Source organism: Nematostella vectensis, chromosome 7, assembly GCF_932526225.1.
Source record: "Nematostella vectensis chromosome 7, jaNemVect1.1, whole genome shotgun sequence".
Taxonomy (NCBI): Eukaryota; Metazoa; Cnidaria; class Anthozoa; order Actiniaria; family Edwardsiidae; genus Nematostella; species Nematostella vectensis.
This window is the reverse complement of record NC_064040.1, coordinates 7,517,718-7,538,247: the sequence shown is the minus strand read 5'-3', so window position 1 is coordinate 7,538,247 and position 20,530 is coordinate 7,517,718. Positions and strand designations below refer to the sequence as shown.

Sequence of the window (20,530 nt, the reverse complement as noted above, 5' to 3'; positions counted from 1 at the left end):
TGATTTAATTAAAGAGATTTTTGCTTTTTAAAAAGGTAATCGCGAGAGCTTCAGTTAAAGCTCATTTTTAACTCATAAACTTATAAGCTCAGATTTAACTCATAACTTATAAATATATACAATGAAATACTGTATAATAAATTCACTTATTAAGCAAATTAGATTGTTTTGTCTTTTTGAAACGTCGTCAAAAAAGCTCATTTCTCCGTGTCACAAGTCGTCACTAAGCAACGGTGAAATCTAAGTGTGCTTGTTCGCGGACGTGTGTGGGTTTTTAGGTAGCAATCATGATCGTTGGCAAACTCCATTCAAATTGCTCTAATAGCCTAAGGATCTTTTTCTCCGCAGTTTTTCTTTTCATTGTTTACTACAAAACCGCCGACGATATATCTTCCCGTAGTTCAGTCACATTCCCAAGTTTGGACTCTTTCATAAAAGACTGGTGTCGAATTCGACGACAACGACTGGACACAAAATGGATTCTTAATGTTTGTAATTCGGATATCTCTTGGAAAGGCCATGTTACTGGTGACGAGAAAACGAAACTCACTACAGATGCCTCAAAAAGCGAAATTTCCGATTTTCAACTAAGTCCTTCAGGAGAATTTAGCCGTTTTTTTATCAGTACGAAAACTTCGGATGGAGTTCGAAAAACTTTCGGTGGTGACTCGTGGCGCATTCGGTTGCTCGGGCCAGCCGCTATATCTCCGTCAGTGTTTGATCTCGGGAATGGTTCGTATGAAGTGTTGTTTCTAGTCATGGAGCCGGGTGTATATCGCGTGGATATCTTTCTTGACTACAGCTTGTGTGACGGCTACAGAGATCCGCCCGACAACTGGTTTGTTCTTGGTGAGTAAATTTTAAATATCCTTCGAACTAATAATTTACAACCGGACAAGAAACATTATGCCTTCGATCCATCAATCAATTCCCTTTTAGTTTCATATCAAGAAAATTTAGCCAAAAATTGTCGTTTTGCCCAGACACGGTCACTTCCATATAAGGAAACTAATATATTCATTTTTAAGGCTACCGTAACGCAGGTTCCTCTCAAACTTTATGACTTGTATTTAGAAGAGAAAAACTGTGACTGTGACCATCTTTAGTCACTGGGTAATTTTTTGAAAAGAAACTAAAATTCCTCGGTACCAGATCCCTAAAGGACTTAAAAAGCATATTACAACATGTGAAGTACACCGAACCCCTCGTATACCAGTTCTATTTTTAATTTTGTTTTACATTCCTTTATTTTACTTTTCCTCCATTTTCCGTGTGATTATTTATCACTTATCTACATGTTATTTGTGTTTTTACATTATCATAACTCTCGTGTGGGACAGAAACGCACAACCCGCATCTCCCACACACTAGCACTACACAAACTCTCTTGAATGCCTAATGGTGTATAATGGTGTAATAAAATGCTCAAAATTATGCGAAATTCTTAAATGACTTTTCGCTTCGCGCAATTGCGCAAATGATTGGCGGCTCTATTCATCGGCGATACGCCCTAACGAACGCGTATTTTGTCTTAATGAACAAAAATGGTGTATATTTGTTATTATGATGCCAAGAGTCACGCTGCATGATAGGTAATGCGATTTGTGTGTTTCAGGTAATTCACAGGGTAGAGCATGCCGGGTAATGCGCTTTGTGTGTTTCAGGTAATTCACAGGGTAGAGCATGCCAGGTTATGTGCTTTGCGTGTTTCAGGTAATTCCCAGGGTAGAGCATGCCGGGTAATGTGCTTTGCGTGTTTTAGGTAATTCACAGGGTAGAGCATGCCGGGTAATGCGCTTTGTGTGTTTCAGGTAATTCCCAGGGTAGAGCATGCCGGGTAAAGTGCTTTGCGTGTTTCAGGTAATTCACAGGGTAAGATGCAGCCAGACGGGAGCTTGGGTAGCCACGCCAAGACCGACTACTTGATGCAAAAATTCAGAGACGGAGAGCGAATCCTAATTAACATACCACTATCTAGAGGCGAAGGTAATTCACGTGATCCAATCACGTGATCGGGTTTGCCTATCACGTGATTAACATGCCTAGACCTAGGTTCGAGGCTTAGTCGCTTCCTAATATAGTCGTGAAGACTATCACGTGGTTAACATACTAGCCTGCAATGTACAGATGTAGGCGTTTGCCCGGTGTTTTTATAGCCGCCATCTTGGATTTTGAGCAAAATGAAAAACTTTCCCGCCCCCCTTCCCCGTTCTTAATTTTTGCTCAGAATCCAAGACAGCGGCTACAAAACGCTCGAGGCCGGTTTTTCGCTATAAAAAAAAAAACGGATAAATGGCTATTGACATACCGATAGTTTAGTTGTGTTGATTATTACGTGACCATTAGCCGATTAGTCTCAACCGTGCTGTTGCGATATGAAGCCCCATCTTTAATATGCCGCTGACCCGAATAGCGAATTTCGCGAGATCAACATAACAGAGGGAAGACAATCCAGAAGTGATGGCGCCATTGCCTCCTTCTAGTTGTTAAATTACAGTACATTATTAGCTGACTTCTTTTGGATTACGCACCAACTAATCATTCGGCCAAACAACTCCCTACATAAAATGTTCTGATTGGCTCGTTTTAAGGGGCCCATCTTCTGAACGCCCTTCCCGAACTGCACCCCGAGATTGCAACCGGATATGACGTCACTTGCGGGACAAATTGCCTCTGGGCATGGGACGGGTATGGCAGATGGATAGACGAAGTTTGGAAGCCGTACTTGACACGTAAGTGGAAAATTTGTGAACGGATTTCTTATTTCTTAGAGAGTGAGATTGTTAAATTATAACAGGCAACATGAAGGTGAGAGAGATCATCTGGAATAATGAGGATTTCTATGGGTCGTTAAGGGTTCGAGCTTTATTTCATTCCTGCCGATCAAAGACGCCTTCTAAAATCCCTTATTTCTCAATATCCTACTATTAGTACTCGCCAATCAAAAAAGAAAGCACGCAAATCAAGGCGTCCAAACTTCTTAGCCCGCCAATCAAAGACGTCTAAGCCTATTTATTCAATTCTCAGCCCGCCAATCAAAGACACCTAAGCCTATTTATTCAATTCAGCCCGCCAATCAAAGACGCCTAAGCCTATTTATTCAATTCTCAGCCCGCCAATCAAAGACGCCTAAGCCTATTTATTCAATTCTCAGCCCGCCAATCAAAGACGCCTAAGCCTATTTATTCAATTCTCAGCCCGCCAATCAAAGACGCCTAAGCCTATTTATTCAATTCTCAGCCCGCCAATCAAAGACGCCTAAGCCTATTTATTCAATTCTCAGCCCGCCAATCAAAGACACCTAAGCCTATTTATTCAATTCAGCCCGCCAATCAAAGACGCCTAAGCCTATTTATTCAATTCAGCCCGCCAATCAAAGACGCCTAAGCCTATTTATTCAATTCTCAGCCCGCCAATCAAAGACGCCTAAGCCTATTTATTCAATTCTCAGCCCGCCAATCAAAGACGCCTAAGCCTCCCAAGGCTCCTCCCAAATACTCCACCTTGCTGATCTACGGTGACTCCCAGGCGGACCGGATGTTCAAATCAATCAAGAACTCTTCCCTCTGTACCTCACTTTTCACTTCCTGCAAAGTTCGTAAAATGTGGGTCTACCCTTACACCAACGAGCTACCCCCAGACGATAACCTGGACTTTAATCCCGATATCATAATCCAGGATTTGAGGGAGTGGCTGGAGAGTGAGGAGTTGAACGAGAAAAGCGTCGTGTTGCTTAACCTTGGTCTACATTACGCAATGGATGTGAGTGCGGCGACGTTTACGCATTTGATGGACGAGGTTGTAAAGATGATCAAGTCTGGAAGAGCAAGGAATACCATACGTGCACGCATTATATGGAAGACGACCACTGCGCTAAGTAAAGAAAAGGATTTAAAGGAGTTTCTGTTCATCGACAGAAAAAGGTTTTTGACAGTTCCGGTGAGTTGGTTGGCTTTCTGCGCCATAAACATTTAATTGCCTAATACTGCATTCACACCAAAACCATTTTTAGTTTTTTTTTTTTAGTTTTATTATTTTGCCTGATAACCTACCAAGTTTCTCATTGTATGTGTTGAATCCTTACTAGCTCAATGATCACTTAGTGACATGAACAGCACGGTTTATTCAGTTTTGTTCTTGGTTCTGTCCACTCTTGGAAGATTGAGATTTAAGTGCTGGTGTGAATGCGGTATACGTCAGTCTGCGTACCCAGAGTTTGTTTATATTCAATAGAGGAGAAATTATAAAAAGAAATATCGAAATAAAAATCTAAAAAGCAAATTTTATACTCATTTACCGAATTCGAAATGAAAATATCGAATGAAATTGATGCTTTCTTGCAATTGGAACTTTGTTAGGATGACAAAATGGCGGCTGGTAGAGACTAATAAAGATTCCACCTTTGATAAAAAAATTGACATTCAAAAACATCATATACCTAAATGTTACCTTTCATCTTTTCTTGCAAGGTTGAAATATTCAACTCGACTTCTTTTCAACTATCCCACTTCACAAGGTTCAACTATCCCAAGTGACATGTTAACAATGTTAAACTACCCCACGTGATATCTTTACAATGTTCAACTATGCCACGTGACATCCATACAAGATTTAAACCACCCCACTTGACCAATCTATGTTTCCCATTTCAGAGAGTTCAAGTTTTCAACCCTATCTCCACGTCGCGCGCATGCGCAGCAGACCTTGAGGTCTTTGATGTCTTCCCGCTTACTCGCAGCTACCCACAAGGCACCGGGGGCCCTGACGTCGAATTTTATAAGGAACATGACATCGTACACTTTAAATACTACCTGTTGAAGCCGCTAGAAGATATCCTACAAGAATACCTCCAGGACCAGGTCCCACTTCCTATCTCTATAGAAAATTACGAATTTCACTGACATTAACAATATTTTACCGCTACCATCATGTATTTCGTGCCGAGAAGACGATTTGGAGGTTTGTCTAGTTGGTGGTGCTACAAAATAACCCGTGATCCCACACGCGCCACACAGGGTGACCTTATACTACATGCGCTCTTAATTTATACAAGAACCTTTTTTTAAGGGACTGTGTAATAATTATCAGAATTTGTGTAATATCATTTGGGTCATTTGTGTAATTCATTCAAGTAATTTGTGTATTATATTTTCATATACAGTGAGATAACATCCATTTTCACTTCCTCTTTCTTTCAAATTTTTTTAGTTATTAGATTACTGTTTATTAATGCTGATTGAGGTATAGACCATTAATAATTGTACAGAAAAAGTCTTGACGTTGACAAAAACAAAATTCGTATGTGTTTCATGAATTATTCGTTCATTAAGTACACATTTCACTTAAATGTACACAACTTGTCCTTTTTGCTGAGTTGAACTGAAACCATTATCACTTACTAATGCTTGTCCAAATAAGCAGAGAACAGGTGATACTTCGAAAACGTCACCATCACAAACCTTTTGAACCGTTTTAGATTCAAATGCTGCATAACAATTAGCTATCTAACTATTAAGGCAGTTAAATGCAGTGCATTAGGGCAAAATTAAATAGTCAGTATAAAAGCATAGCAGACACAATGTTTATGTAATAAAAAAACACGTTCGATCAGAAAATTTCATCGCAATGTTCCGAAAAATAGAGACCAATACTACTATTTCTTTAGTCTCCTTTCAGGGCTCTCGTGTCGGAGTCACGCAAAGTTCCCCGCCAGCGTTGCGTGACACGAGCGGCTACAAAGGAGACTGCTATCTTGCAGCGCAACAATTGCTCGCGCGGCCTAAAAAACATGGGAAATCCCCTCCCTCGCGGGACAGTATAGGGGTATACCAGTATACTCACAGTAATCTTTGCTACTGGTGTGGTATTATTGTATTTCTCCTGACACCGGAAATCCCCCCTTTCCCGCGGGACATCAAGACGATGCTAGCTACTCTGTTTTCGAGTATAAACATTTATTCTTATTTGTATTCATTTAGTATAATAATGCTTAAATTCAAAGGCTACGCGGGTTTCGTCGTAAAGCAGCAGTCTTTATAGTTGTATTCGGTTTCTGTAAGTATAAAGTCCTCCTTGTCCCGAGATGTCTCTCGATCGTCACTTCAGAAGAGCTAAATCCTAGAGTCTTTTCAATGCGAATTATGTTATTTGATGAAATGGCGCCCCGGGTCGCATACTGGGTCTAGCTGAACTACTTCGGCACTACTCTAAGTTCTGTTCAGCACTACGCCCCACAGATGTGTTGACTGACATATTTCTTGACTGTCCTATGGTCCTTGGTCGTCGGCACATCAGTCGTCGCGCAAGCTGCTTGAACGCCCTCCTCATCTCAACATCTCTGAATGCGTACACGAACGGGTTCACCGCACTGTTGCTATACTGCAACCACTTGGCGAAATTAAACACGCGTGTGATGTTTTGCCAGCCAAGCTTGACGAAACAGGGCTGACAGAACTCACCCACTAATGCGATGATATAGGTCGGGAGGAGCTCGAAGAAGAATAGCGCGGTGATAATCCCAAGAGTGATCGCCGTCTTACGCTCTTTCTGGAGTTTAGTTTTCTGGTCGTGTGACATGGTAGTTGTGGGAAGCTCGCGGATGAGTCTCTTTGCGACGCCGAAAATTGATATGTTCACTAAGAGAATCACCAGAAAAGGGATAAGAAAACCGACGCAAAACAGCGCAACGACGTAGAACTCTGCACGTTTGATTGCCCACCCTATGAAGTAACAGCCACTGACAACAAACGCCATGATCCAGATATACAGAAGCGCGAGGATGTAGTAAAAACGCGTGAGAGTCTGGTGATAGAACGGTCGGGAAATGGCGACCCAACGCTCTAAGGCGATCACTGTTAAATGCAGCGCTGAGGAGAGCGCAGTGACGTAGTCGAAACTAACAAAGAACAAGTCAACTCCCTCATTGACCGTCCATTCTTGAAGAGATATGTAGATCCATAACGGCACAGAAACGCTCCCAACAAGAAAATCACAAAAGGCTAAGCTAATGAGCAGAATGTATGTGCCAGTCTGTAAGCGACGGTTCTCGCGGTACGCGGCAATGACCAGTAAATTACCCGTGAGGATGATAATCATGATAACAACCGAGAAACCAACTCGCACGCAGTCTTCAACTCCGTGGCTTGGCAGAGTAAAATCAGTCGTACGATTTGTTGAGTTTAGTGCTAAGTAGGTCTTGGTGGCTCCCATTTTCTAGCCTCTCTCTCACTCTACCAACAGCGATCTTCACGGCAGCTTGCGTAACTTTAATATGACGGTAATTACCGATCTCTGGATTACAGGATCTCCGACGGACTCTCACCCACAAAGAACGAGTCGCTCTTTTTCTTATCGATCGTTACCAAGGAAGTTAGAAGTGGGCTGCCACCGCACTGCCAAATCAACAAGTATTTTTTCCAAGCTGAATCCAACTAAGACGTAAACTTCGCAATCGTTACTCGTAATGACGGTTATCTAAAACGGCCAACTCGAGGAAATAATTCATTCAAAAAGCGCTGGCGGGATTAATCACTGTTTATATCTCGACCCTTTTAAATCACAATTGGGCGAACCTTGATCTTTGAACAACACGGTGCGCAAAAGCGAAAGGTAATATGCCTAACAAGGTTTTTGCTCTCTAAGTACACGCATATTCATCTATTTTCTTAACAGAGCAGCTGTTCCCGCATGTCAGCCTAAAATGGTTCAATCTTTTACACCGCCAGCGCGCGCTAATACACTGCTTTAAACGGACACTTGGTAACCGCTGACTTGATTTCTCGTCGGAAGTAAAGCTTCCTCGGCGGTCAAAACTCCACAATAAAAACGCCATTAAATCAGCGTTTTTTTTTTTTCCAATAAATCATGGTGTTTAAACTATGTTTTATTGAACACAGCGTACGATGCGTGCAACTGTTTGTTTTGTGTTTGTAGGGATTTCCTTCACAACAATCACTAGACATAACGTGTTTGCTTTTTGTGAGAAAAACCTCAGAAGCTACCACTTGAATCAACATTCGCTACAAATCTTTTTGATTCCTTTTGTATTTTCAAAATATGTTTAAAGCGGCATCAATGGAAACCAAAGTGAGATAAGGAATACTAAACCAGCCCACAAGTTCACAAGAAGGGACGGGCACAGGGATACAACCTTTTCAATCTATTGAAATTTGAAAACGCTCCGTATATTCCGATAACAGTTGTCCCAATGTTCTCTATTAATTACTTGCTTTTGACATTTGGGTACACGGATTTTAAATGTATTTATTTTGTCAGTGAATTACGGACTTTTGCATTTTTTTATTGATTCGAATATCATTTGACCCTCGATAATTTCATCACCGGCTGAATTATCGATAAACGACAAATAAAGATATATTATTAAGAATGTATTTTTGAATAGGGTAAAAATAGCAAAATTTTCCCTGATGGCTCTAATATTATTTATTAAAGTACATTGTCCATTTGGCACTAATATTGAGAAATAATCTGTGATAAACTTCAAATAATGTTAACATTATCAGGCCCAGTTATAAAAAAATCTGAAGTTTTTAGACAAAAAAAAAACTCGAAAGCGAAGCGGGAAAAATCTCAAATGACATGTTAGTTCTGACTAAACAAAAGATAATTAATTCTTTGAGTAGTATATTTAACTTTGTGAATGGTGTTTTCTTATAATGTCCATAATACATACATCGTGTTACAAGCTTAGAGCACTTTTCCTTGCAAGTTCAAACAAGCTTTCGCCTGTGGCAGGCTGGCAAGTTGTGGGCCAGACTTCCTGTTTTTCCATCTCATCATCTGATAGGGTAACCGATATGAACAGCTGGTTCCGGGGGGAGGGGGTGGGGGGTAGAAGTGATCATAGGGACGCTCTACGGGGAATGCGAAAAATACCCCTAGAAATACCTACACAACAGAAATTGCTACCCTAGAAAATACACCAGAAGCAAAAATCCCCTAAAAAATACCAAAATACATAAAAGTATCCCATTGTATAACAAAGTCTCGAATGACAAATTGCCAAAGTATTTTGTTTACAAGTCGGAAGTATTAGATAATTAAGAATATTTTGGCATGTAGGAAGTGCCTCTTTCTGCGAACCCTAAATAATACCATTTCTAACAGACAAGCCTGTTCTCTTTTAGATACCCCCTAAAAATTTTCTGATGAGGCCTGATTTTAACCCCTAAAAATACGACGAGCATCCCTATCAGGTCGACATGGGAAGGACTTCCCCCTTCGGGGTATAGTCTTTTTGTTTCAGAATAGCAGCTGTAGGATTCTTCATGGAATTGTGGAATCTATATTGGTATGTGAGGAAACTGCATCACCAAATGTTGGTTGCCAGGTTGTTTATTGCTATTACTACATAGCTAAAAACAATTTGCCCAAGGAATCTTTTGTGCTTCTGTTAATGTGTCGGGTGTGTTCTTATATATGGGTAAGGTTTTAACGTAGTATATCAGCGCATGCGTTTTGGTTCGCATATCCATGTGACCACCCCAGGGATCGATTAACCCAGAGCCTCATCTCCATGCACTTGCCCCAGTTCTCTCATTGTGCCCCAAAGTCGAAGGGTCATGCTTACGACTCCTAAACATTTTGAACACGAGCTGACAAAAACGGTGTTAAGAATACATACCACGGAACGCTATGGGAAATGTTTTGTTTTATGCTGTTGTAGGGGATGGTGACAGGGTTTTTATGTCGATGTGTCTGTCTGTCAATAAATAGACATTGCTAATTGATCCACTTATGAAACCTTATGGAAACCTTCAAAGCCCCGCGCAAAAAAAAAAAAAAACTGGCGACATTTTGTATGAAAGAACAACAACATTTTTTAACCATATTTTTTTCCATAAAATCGCCCTGATTGCATGAACTAGCGTTATTTAACACTAACTAATCGTTACTATACACCACCTCAACTTGAAAATGACTGATATAATAAACACTGACTAAACTAACAACTTTTAACATCTTTATACCTTACTTACTGTTGATAATCACAACTAAATTAAAATTATTTTTCATTATTTGTTTCAGATAGTATACGGATATTCTTGCAGAGCCAGCATTCATTGCGGTCTGGGTCCTTGCAGGTAGAGGCGCAGTAGCATGGATCATTGAGTATGTGTGCGCAACTTCGCAAGAAATCGTCTGCATACACACAAGAAGGCATATCATAAAACCGAGAAAGGACTCTGGATTGGACTCCTGAACTCTGGACAAGACTCTGGACTGGGCTCCTGAACTCTGGACAGTACTCTGGACTGGACTCCGGACAGTACTCTGGACAGGACTCTGGACAGGACTCTGGACTGGACTCTGGACTCCTGAACTCTGGACAGTTCTCTGGACTGGACTCTGGACTGGACTCTGGACTGGACTCTGGACTGGACTCCTGAACTCTGGACTGGACTCTGGACTGGACTCTGGACAGTACTCTGGACAGGACTCTGGACTGGACTCCTGAGCTCTGGACAGTACTCTGGACAGTACTCTGGACAGTACTCTGGACTGGACTCTAGACTGGACTCCTGAACTCTGGACAAGAATCTGGACATAACTCTGGACAAGACTCTGGATAGGACTCTAAACAGGACTCTGGACAGGACTCTGGAATGGACTCTGGACTGGACTCTGGAATGGTCTCTGGACTTTATTCAACTCTGGACAAGACTCTGGACAGAAATATGGACAGAACTCTGGACAGGACCATGGACATGATTCTGGACTGGACTCTGGACAGGACTCTTGACTGGATTCTGGACTGGACTCTGGACAGGTCTCTGGACAGGTCTCTGGACTTTGGACAGTACTCTGGACAGGACTATAGACTGTTTTACTATAGAGTTTTGATAGAATTTTCTTTGCAGTTAGCTTGCAAATGCGAAAACCGGTTTCTTGTCCTTTTCCAAGGCGCGCCCTGTCCATCCCTCAGTCCATCGCGCTCGCTGTGGAGGCTTATTGAGGGGACAATACCTATGGGGGAGGTACAGGTGTGTTCGCATTCTATATAACTACACCACCCCCCCCCCCCCCCCCCCCACCCCCCACTCACTCAGAACCTCAACCAATCATGACTATCCGGGGGCTCTTAGAAAAACCAGAGCCAGAGATGCCGCACAGATTTTATCAGTTTATCAGACTCTAAAAAGGAGAGAGACGCACATTTCACATTGCTTATATTCTTAAAAAAAAGACATAACATTTTTGAGTTTCAACGTCTTTTTATACCTTTGCAAAGACCGACTTGTATTGGCTTTGTAAGACACTCAGCTCAACCATTATAGGGAAGTTTATAATTACAACTTCAGGTTAGCCAACCATTAGTGTGCGGTTTGACAAATAGCCCAAATAGTGGCGTTTAAAAGATCGAGTGGGTGGATTGGAAGGAAAAAACACGGTAAGGTAACACCATCGTTGATTTTTATTATTATTTTCATTACTTGATATTAAGCTTGTGAAAAAAACAGCACGCTGGCTTAGATAATTGAAAATTACATAGAATGTTGGTTTAAGACACATTTTGACTTGATTCTATGGAGAAATACTGGTGTGTTTGTATGTGGATAGAGTAACGAGCATTGGTTTTCCTCCCTCATCGCCTCTTTATCTATAACTATTATGGTAAAAAAACGGCTGTATTTTCAGGAACATTCTCACGAGAACACATCCTTTACCGGCGCTATTTCAAGCACACAATTCCTTCGGCATATTATGTATACTAAATAACACTACAAGCGATTAGCAGTGTATCTGAGAATTCTCTTCATAACACGTGATCAACATTTTGACCAATCATCAAGAACCAGTCATCAAATTTAAGTGTGTCGCCCTTATTATACCAAAGATACGACTGCGACTGCTCTGCGACTGGAAAAAAGCTTATTCTCTCAGCAGTCCAGACTTATTTCGTAACAAGACATTTAAAATTATATGTCATCATTTTATTGCAGCTATTACGAAATATCAAAATATACTTATGGGGACTAAAGAGCGTTAGAGTATTAAGAATATAAACCTTATTTGTCATTCAAACTTTCCCCTTCTTTCATCCCCTGCGTCTTGTAACACGTTTGCGAACCACTATCTTTATTCAAATCATCATATTTGTGCGATAACAGGCTCGGTGCGAGTTGTTTATGCGAGGTATAATTGAAGAGTGCTTGATCCTCGGGGCAATGTTCCGTTACGATTACAATCATCTATATGTTATTTGCGGCCACATAATCATCAGAAACAAGGCTAAATATGTGTTCGTGAGAAACTCCTTTTTTTTCTAAAAGCTTTGCGCGGCGGTTGTGTATGATGAGGACAAAAATTAAACGCTAACGCTCTATGATGACATTACGAATGTTGCGGCTCACTTTGGTTACCTGCTAGATGTAAAAAAGCTAAAAGCTCACAACATCTCATTACCAAGGAGACGAAAGACTAATGGATAAAATAATTTTTTGAATGCGTCTTATAATTACATTATATTTTTTTTGCTTACGGTTCTTTAAGTCAAAAAGTGACAACCCTAGTAAAAGCGTGCGTAGGTAACTCTTTCCGACTCTATTTGGCTTCAGAAGATTACCCTAATACTTTGTGTAAATGTGATCAGTCGGAAGACGATCATAGAAACACCAATATTCCCTCAGGAGCCGAACACCGGCAAAAAGGTACTTGCTAAATTGCTTAGGAACTAACCTGATTTAAGTTTGCAAGCGCCGTTAAATTATTTAACTTCAGCTGTAGGCTAAACGTTTTAAAAAGCCGATAAATATGATTCACTTTTCTCTGGTTTTAGGGCAGCAAAATCCCCAAAATACTGATTTCGCGAGAGAAAATTCAAACTGTGCAGATATGAATAATAAGAATTTTGGTCTAATGGACTAGGAGATACGCTGATATGGAGCAATTCCTTCCAATCAGATGCACCATCTATATCCTTGTCTTCTATCGGCTTTAATGAGTCACGAGGGAAGTGCCTTAAAGCGGAAAAAAGTTTGCTATCTCACTGGTTTTTCGAAACAATAACTGCCCAGGAGAGCTAGACTCATGTTTAATGGTAACGTCTCTCGCCTTCGTACTCAGAATACGCCGGCTCTTACGCTCTATCGTGGGCTTTTTGTTAGGGTAATGACACTTATAATAAGTATTTCTATATTATTTCTAAGCTGCTAGATACGATTACGCACTGTCAGACACTATCAAGGAAAGATTATTTTGGGAGTTGTCAAAAGTTTGGCGTTTCTCGACATACACCTGCAAGAGAATCTTAATTGGAACGCATGCTTGATGTCAAACCAAGAGTAGTAGAAAACGATCTTCACCACAGCGTACCATTAATAACAAGCCCCAACTGAACCAATCAGCGAGGGCTTCGCGCGCAATCAACCAATTAAAAGGTGTATTTGAAGAAGAGGTTCCGTGGCTCAAATGTTCAAAGGTTCGTTGTAACAGGTGATAGCGTCCAGTGACGAGTCTCACGCGGCTCCCTCGGATTATCTGAAGGACGGTTTGTGTGAGTCATATAGCCTTCAAGGAAGTCCCTGTCAACCTACATATAATGCTAAAGCTTTAGTTTATCTAAAAGGGGATTTACAAATTAGGCTTCTTCGTATCTTATTACGTGTGTTGATTGAGCATCTGATACACACACTGGGTCTGGTGTTATGATGCATTAATCAAGCAGTGGATTTACCTGTAATATTTAAGTTCTTTGTTTACTGTTCACGTAATGGCGAAGTCACTGTTGGACTACCTTCATCTCTCCTTCCTTCTGAGTCTTCTGCTGTTGATTATCGGGGGGAATCTTTTGGTGATCTTCGCGTTTCGTTCAAATCCTCGTCTACGCACGTCGACGTACAAATTTCTCGTAAGCCTTGCCGTTTCGGATCTTCTCGTGGGAAGTGTCTCGCTTCCATTGTGGATTTACTTCTCGTTCTCTTATCACGCTTATTTCCCCTACCCGGCATTAGTGAATTTCTATGGCTTGTTTGATATATTCAGCGCACTTGCATCAATCTTCCATTTGACAGCGGTGACCTTCGAACGCTGGATTGCCATTTGTAGACCGTTTTACTACACGACACTGACTCGACGTTTCTACCTCGTCTCCATCGCTCTTGCATGGCTCATGGCTTTAGTGATTTCTGCGCTTTGGCCTGGTTATTACATCAAAGGTAAAGATGGATTCATGGGATTGCAAGTCTACTCCGTGTTCCTAATAGTATCCGGTTTGTTTGCGCCCGCAGTGGTTATAACTATTGTAAACGTAAGTATCTTCCGCGTCGCTAAGTCCCTTGTACGTAATGTGCCGAGACCTCGCCAGGAATGCTCCAACGGACTCCTTGAAATCCGGAGAAACATCAAAAGAGAGACAAAAACAGCGCTGACACTTGTAGTAATCACTGCACTGTTTTGTATCTCGTGGATGCCTTTCTTTTTCATGAATCTCATTTCGCCATTCTGCAACGCCTCGTGTAACCAGGTGCTACTGAGTCCGACTTTCCTGACGTTCGTCAAGTGGCTGCACTATAGCAACAGTGCTTCTAACCCGTTAGTATACACACTCAGGGACTCTGAGATACGACACACGTTTGCAAGTTTTGCGCGTAGAATTTGCTGGCTTGGCTTACGTCGCCCGGCAAGGGAGGAAGAGATGGCTATGAGTACGGCGGGTAACTGTGAGTCTACACAGGCTTCGTAGGACGCCGCAGGGGAAACACTGAGTCTCCACAGGCTTCGTAGGACGATATGACGGGTAATGCTATGTCTCCACAGACTACGTAGGACGATATGACGGGTAATGCTATGTCTCCACAGACTACGTAGGACGCCATGGGGGTATCGCGGAGTCTTCAAACGCTAAGTCTTCGAAGGCTACGTAGGACGCTATAGGGGCGTAACGCTAAGTCTACGAAGGATACGTAGCACGGTATGGGGGTAACGCTGAGTCTACAGGCTACATAGGACGCCATGGCGGGCAACGCTTAGTCTTCGCAAGCTACGTAGACATAAGAGGGCCCCAACGCTTAGTCTTCGCAAGCTACGTAGACATAAGAGGGCCCCAACGCTTAGTCTTCGCAAGCTACGTAGACATAAGAGGGCCCCAACGCTTAGTCTTCGCAAGCTACGTAGACATAAGAGGGCCCCAACGCTAAGTCTTCGCAAGCTACGTAGACATAAGAGGGCCCCAACGCTAAGTCTTCGCAGGCTACGTAGACATAAGAGGGCCCCAACGCTTAGTCTTCGCAAGCTACGTAGACATAAGAGGGCCCCAACGCTTAGTCTTCGCAGGCTACGTAGACATAAGAGGGCCCCAACGCTAAGTCTTCGCAGGCTTCGTAGACATAAAAGGGCCCCAACGCTTAGTCTTCGCAGGCTACGTAGACATAAGAGGGCCCCAACGCTTAGTCTTCGCAGGCTACGTAGACATAAGAGGGCCCCAACGCTAAGTCTTTGCAGGCTTCGTAGACATAAAAGGGCCCCAACGCTTAGTCTTCGCAGGCTTCGTAGACATAAAAGGGCCCCAACGCTTAGTCTTCGCAGGCTACGTAGACATAAGAGGGCCCCAACGCTAAGTCTTCGCAGGCTACGTAGACATAAGAGGGCCCCAACGCTTAGTCTTTGCAGGCTACGTAAACATAAGAGGGCCCCAACGCTTAGTCTTCGCAGGCTACGTAGACATAAGAGGGCCCCAACGCTAAGTCTTCGCAGGCTTCGTAGACATAAAAGGGCCCCAACGCTTAGTCTTTGCAGGCTACGTAGACATAAGAGGGCCCCAACGCTTAGTCTTCGCAGGCTACGTAGACATAAGAGGGCCCCAACGCTAAGTCTTTGCAGGCTTCGTAGACATAAAAGGGCCCCAACGCTTAGTCTTCGCAGGCTTCGTAGACATAAAAGGGCCCCAACGCTTAGTCTTCGCAGGCTACGTAGACATAAGAGGGCCCCAACGCTAAGTCTTCGCAGGCTACGTAGACATAAGAGGGCCCCAACGCTTAGTCTTTGCAGGCTACGTAGCGAGGGTTAAATTTTTTTTTCGCCTGGCTGCAAGAGCAAACGCAAGTGCGACACGAGTGAAAACCTCGAGCAAGTAATAATAAACAGAATTCTTGCGATTGCTCTAAACCTTGCACTGAATAATCGAAAACGACTGATATTTTTCGCCTGTGTCCTTACCATCTATGCGTTCTGCGCGCGCAAGACAAAAGTAAGAAGGGTATTTTGTAGTATGCAGAAGTACTAGGTTCCCTAAGTGTTCCAGCGGAAACGAGAAACGCTTAGTTTTGGTAGTGTATGGGGTAGTGAAGGCGCCAACAGAAACGACATATAATTATTTATTTTGTGCAGTAGTGAATGGCGATGTACAGGCGCCAGCGAGAGTGAGTATTGTAGAATTTATCCAGTTGCTGTAGTTTAATGGTGTTGGGCCCAGAGGGAAACGCAAAATATACACGCCGCAAAATTGCTGGGAACAAACATATGTGCGCAAAGATAATTAGTTAACAATCAATTCCAGAGACATTGAAGATAACTATTACAGGTATATCAACGGAGAGACGCTATAGATTCTGATACTCTTTTTAGTTAAAGAGGCACTCGCACGCTTGTTTTAAGAAAGTTAAAAAATATAAAAAATGTGTATAACAAAACAACATAAAATCTTCCTACTTGACAAGATGTAAACACCACGAGCGTTTGAGTAAGTTCGCCAGGAATGTGGCGAAGAAATGCAATTAATTGCCTGGATTCAACTCGAGACAAAGACACATAGACTCACAAAATACGCTCAATCTGTATCAGGATTTATTCGATCGAACTGAAACTTGGCAATCAAAAACTAGACACAATTTAGAAACTTTTCATCAGAGTGCGCCATCGGGGAAACGAATTAGGGAGCACAAAATTAAATAATAAAACAATAATATGACAAACAATAACGTCACCTTTCTTCTTGAAAAATGCAAACTATATGTCCATATATATACAATATTCGCACATGAAAAAGTGAAATTTCCACTGCAGCTTAAAAATGTACATTTCTGAATTAAACCTTCTTACGATACTGCAAAGTCATCGTATCGTGGCATTAGGGAAGGTCGGGCAAGGCATTAATATATAATGCTTGGTTTTTTGGTCTTTTTCATGCGAGTCATTTTTTTTCATTGTCATCGTTTAAGGGCAGTTATCTTAATCCCTTGCTATGATCAAACGAGTAGCAAAATGCAAGTGACATGTCTGACAGCCAACGCCCAAAGAACAAAATAGCCACGCTGGAAGGATTGGAACAAACCCAAAATATGTTTTATTTCAGGCACCGATTAAAATAGTCTAAAAATGAAATCTTTGATATTTTTATGGAGTGGGAAGTCGTAGGAGTTACATAATCATGGAGAAAGCTAATCTTTGAAAGCAATCTCGTAATTCTCCAAGGTTATCGCACGCGCGAGCGCGCAACCATCTGAGAAAAACAATTAAATAGGTATCCGCCACTCCCCGCGTAGCAATCTGCTCGAAACGTAATTCAAATCAATATTCACAGTTTGATGCAGAAACCCTGTGCAGGAGAAGTTTTGAGAATTTCAGTTAATCCCAGTGGGGTATTTAAATACGCCAATTCCGCCGGTGCGTTTGTCGGTTTTAAATGATTCGTAGCCCTCTCAACAAACAAGATCATATGCAGCAAGAATTTCGTCCATTTCTCAAGATTTCATTTTACGCTTGTTACGCTAAGTGGCAACACGATTCAAATCATTCTGCTCGTGGAGAGACCACTTAAGAGTACCATGGCGACTTTCGTCTGAGATTAATATATTTCACTTAAAGTTAAAACTTGTCAAGTATCGAAGTGCTTACGGCTGTCTTTAATTTACGTCCTGACAAACAAACGCCGTCGGTGATTGCTTATTGCAGTTTTTTTAGTTATTTGCAGCAAATAGTCCTATCAAAATGAGCAAAAATAGATCAAGTAAAAGGTGTATTTTTTTATCTTCGTAATTGGGTAAGAAAATAGAAAATAGCTCCGGTCTCAACGGATGATAGCAATTATCAACGTTTCCTCTTTATTGACAAAGTGTCTTTTGCGACTATGTAGCTACTATCAAACTGATGTCAAAGTTGTGTTCGAATATTTTCTCGCTGATGCTATATCAAAGTGCATCTAGAGTAACATCGAATAATCTTGGAAATCCAATCATTTAAAACAAGATAAGAGTTGCTTACAAGGGCAGAATCGTGTTCTCTTGCAATCCAAAATCGATATTTTTAAGAAAAAAATAGTTTTATTTTTTAATGAATCCGGTGTAAAGGAAAAGAGCATTTGTGAAATGACTAAAGCGGTGTATAAACGGAGAGAATTTAAAAAAAACAATCACTTTTCTATTTCTTATTATTGTTTGCGATATTCCTATCATTGCGAAGACATAAAATTACCACACACACACACAAACACAAACAATAATTAGGCGGATAACAATAACCGTCGTTTGTATCATCTGAAAATTTTACCGCCATTTAAATGCAAATATAACTATTGTTTTGTATGGCAATCATTAAAAAAAATCTCCATGCGCTTCACTTACGACTGACTTTTTTCTTTCCTGTGACCAATTTTTTAAGTTAAGATTTTATCGGCACTAGATGATATGGACTGCTTCACGCGTGTATTGATTGTGTGTGAAAGTGTGTAGCACTGTTAACACGGTGTGGACACGGCCGAGAATATGCCACGCGCCCGCGTCTCGTGCTTCTAGCAACGGACCATTAAGCGATGGCGTGTTCGGAAAAGAAAATAAGAAAGAAATGCAAACACCGGCTTTCCCACTTTTAACAACGGCGTAGCCAGGATTTTAAACAGGAGGGGCCCCAAAAGGCCCTTTCAAGGCATTTTCTCCTGTATTTTAGATAAAGTCTCATACACTTCTGTATTTTGGGCTGCTAGAAGGGGGGCCGGGCCCCTAGGCCACCCCCTGGCTACGCCCCTGTTTACCATTACATTTTATTTGAATTTAGTCGTGAAGTGTGATTCGGATCACAAGAAAACTCTCAAGTAAAGCCAGCTATACTAAATAATAATAACTGATTAATATTAATGAACTGTGAAATGTCCTTTTTGTTCATGAGCGTGCTTCATATATCCATTTAGCACCATATCTGGTAGAAAGGGACTTAAAGGGCATAGAGGAAACGAGAAAGGATACACTCTTTTTAATAATTTTTGATTATTTTTTTTTAATTTTTTTTTTAAGAACGTCCTGGCTGAGATTTCACCAAATTTTAAGAACATGCCGAGGCTCAGATAGCAGCAACATATTGCTTCTTTAGTCTTGTGTGTTCAACCAACCTTAAATATTATATTGCTATTGATCATTTGAGTAATTCTCCTCCTAATAATTCATTGGGTACTATATTTTATAAGCACTAAAATTGAAACATCGTTTAGAACATCTTCAGCCTTAAAATGCTCCAAAAATAAAAACGGCCCAGCCTCAACTGAAAATTATACGTTCTCATAAAAAAGAGTGTATGGAAAAATCAAATATTTGTGTTTAAAGAGTCATGTAACAAATTTCTCAGTGAGAACAAGTAACGATACTCGGTTTTAGCCCGAGAAAACAAAATCACTCTTACATTATTATTACCTAAGACTGACGTTTAACCCATTAACCCCTCTACCGTCCGTGACAAGTACCCACAAGCTTAACACTTCCATTACTATAACTTCCTCAGACGCCCGTAAAATATAGGCCCAACTATAAAACGTCAGAAATGCAAACTAAAAATCACCAGACACGGGTACTGATGGATTCCTTCAAGGCATAGACAACCTTCAAAAGCGCATATAAGCAATGTAATAGAATTGACTCTATTGTCAAAATATCAATCTTGATTTCTGACCAATTCGTAAACAAATGCTTGAACTCAGAAACATTTCTTACCAAAAAAGACAAAATTCCGAACTTCAAATAGAGACAAGCAAACACAGATCAAGGGGCACACATAGAAACCTTTATTGCGCTCCATAAGGTTCAATTTTACATCCATCTGCCACAATAATCAATGCTAAAACCTCCATTAGAAGCGAGTCTCTATGTCCAGGCTATATGCATGCCTCCTGTACTGTATAATGGGAGTCTTGGAAACACCTTGACAGAGAGGCGGGCAAACTCCTCCCCTATAATCATAACAGTCTTTTTGCCCCAAAGCCAAACAAAACATTTCCAGGTCCAAGGAACCCAGAGTAAGCCCAGAATAAGCCCTAAACAATTTTTTAATAAGGTTAGGAAGCAAAGATGTTCCACATTGGAGAGTATGAGGCCATTCATTAGAAAATTCCTTTCTTACTCCGTGAAACCCAAACAAGGAATTATCCCACCTCAGCTTGCAAACAACCATATGCACAGCATTAATTATGCCCAAAAAGACTTCATGATGTCCTAAGGCACTCTCCAGATGCGAAAAAGCTGCAATTTTTAAGCAAATTACAAGCAAAACTGTTGTAAGCAACAGGCTGTAGCAGTGCCGCCGCTAGAAA

General features: G+C 41.3%; 3 protein-coding genes across 4 annotated transcripts; 2 read left to right on the top strand and 1 right to left on the bottom strand.

Annotated features, from left to right (window-relative positions):
- Positions 1 to 221: 221 nt before the first annotated feature.
- On the top strand, positions 222 to 5,615 carry LOC5520784. Of its 2 annotated transcripts, XM_048730609.1 has the most exons (5): positions 223 to 849; positions 1,861 to 1,986; positions 2,592 to 2,732; positions 3,452 to 3,939; positions 4,653 to 5,615. In XM_048730609.1, the coding sequence occupies exons 1-5, from the start codon at positions 288 to 290 to the stop codon at positions 4,899 to 4,901; spliced, it is 1,566 nt and encodes a 521-aa protein (XP_048586566.1). In that variant the 5' UTR covers positions 223 to 287; the 3' UTR covers positions 4,902 to 5,615. The 2 variants fall into 2 exon arrangements, with proteins under 2 accessions (XP_032221802.2, XP_048586566.1); XM_032365911.2 differs by lacking the exon at positions 1,861 to 1,986 and having other exon boundaries at positions 222 to 849.
- Positions 5,616 to 5,933: 318 nt separating this feature from the next.
- Positions 5,934 to 7,891, bottom strand: LOC5520783 (5-hydroxytryptamine receptor 1A-beta). Its single transcript, XM_001640550.3, has one exon. It carries the CDS (start codon positions 7,207 to 7,209, stop codon positions 6,202 to 6,204), a length of 1,008 nt encoding a protein of 335 aa, XP_001640600.1. The 5' UTR covers positions 7,210 to 7,891; the 3' UTR covers positions 5,934 to 6,201.
- Positions 7,892 to 11,092: 3,201 nt separating this feature from the next.
- LOC5520880 (D(1B) dopamine receptor) lies at positions 11,093 to 15,739 on the top strand. The gene has a single exon (XM_032365912.2). It carries the CDS (start codon positions 13,733 to 13,735, stop codon positions 14,702 to 14,704), a length of 972 nt encoding a protein of 323 aa, XP_032221803.1. The 5' UTR covers positions 11,093 to 13,732; the 3' UTR covers positions 14,705 to 15,739.
- The last annotated feature ends 4,791 nt before the right edge of the window (positions 15,740 to 20,530 follow it).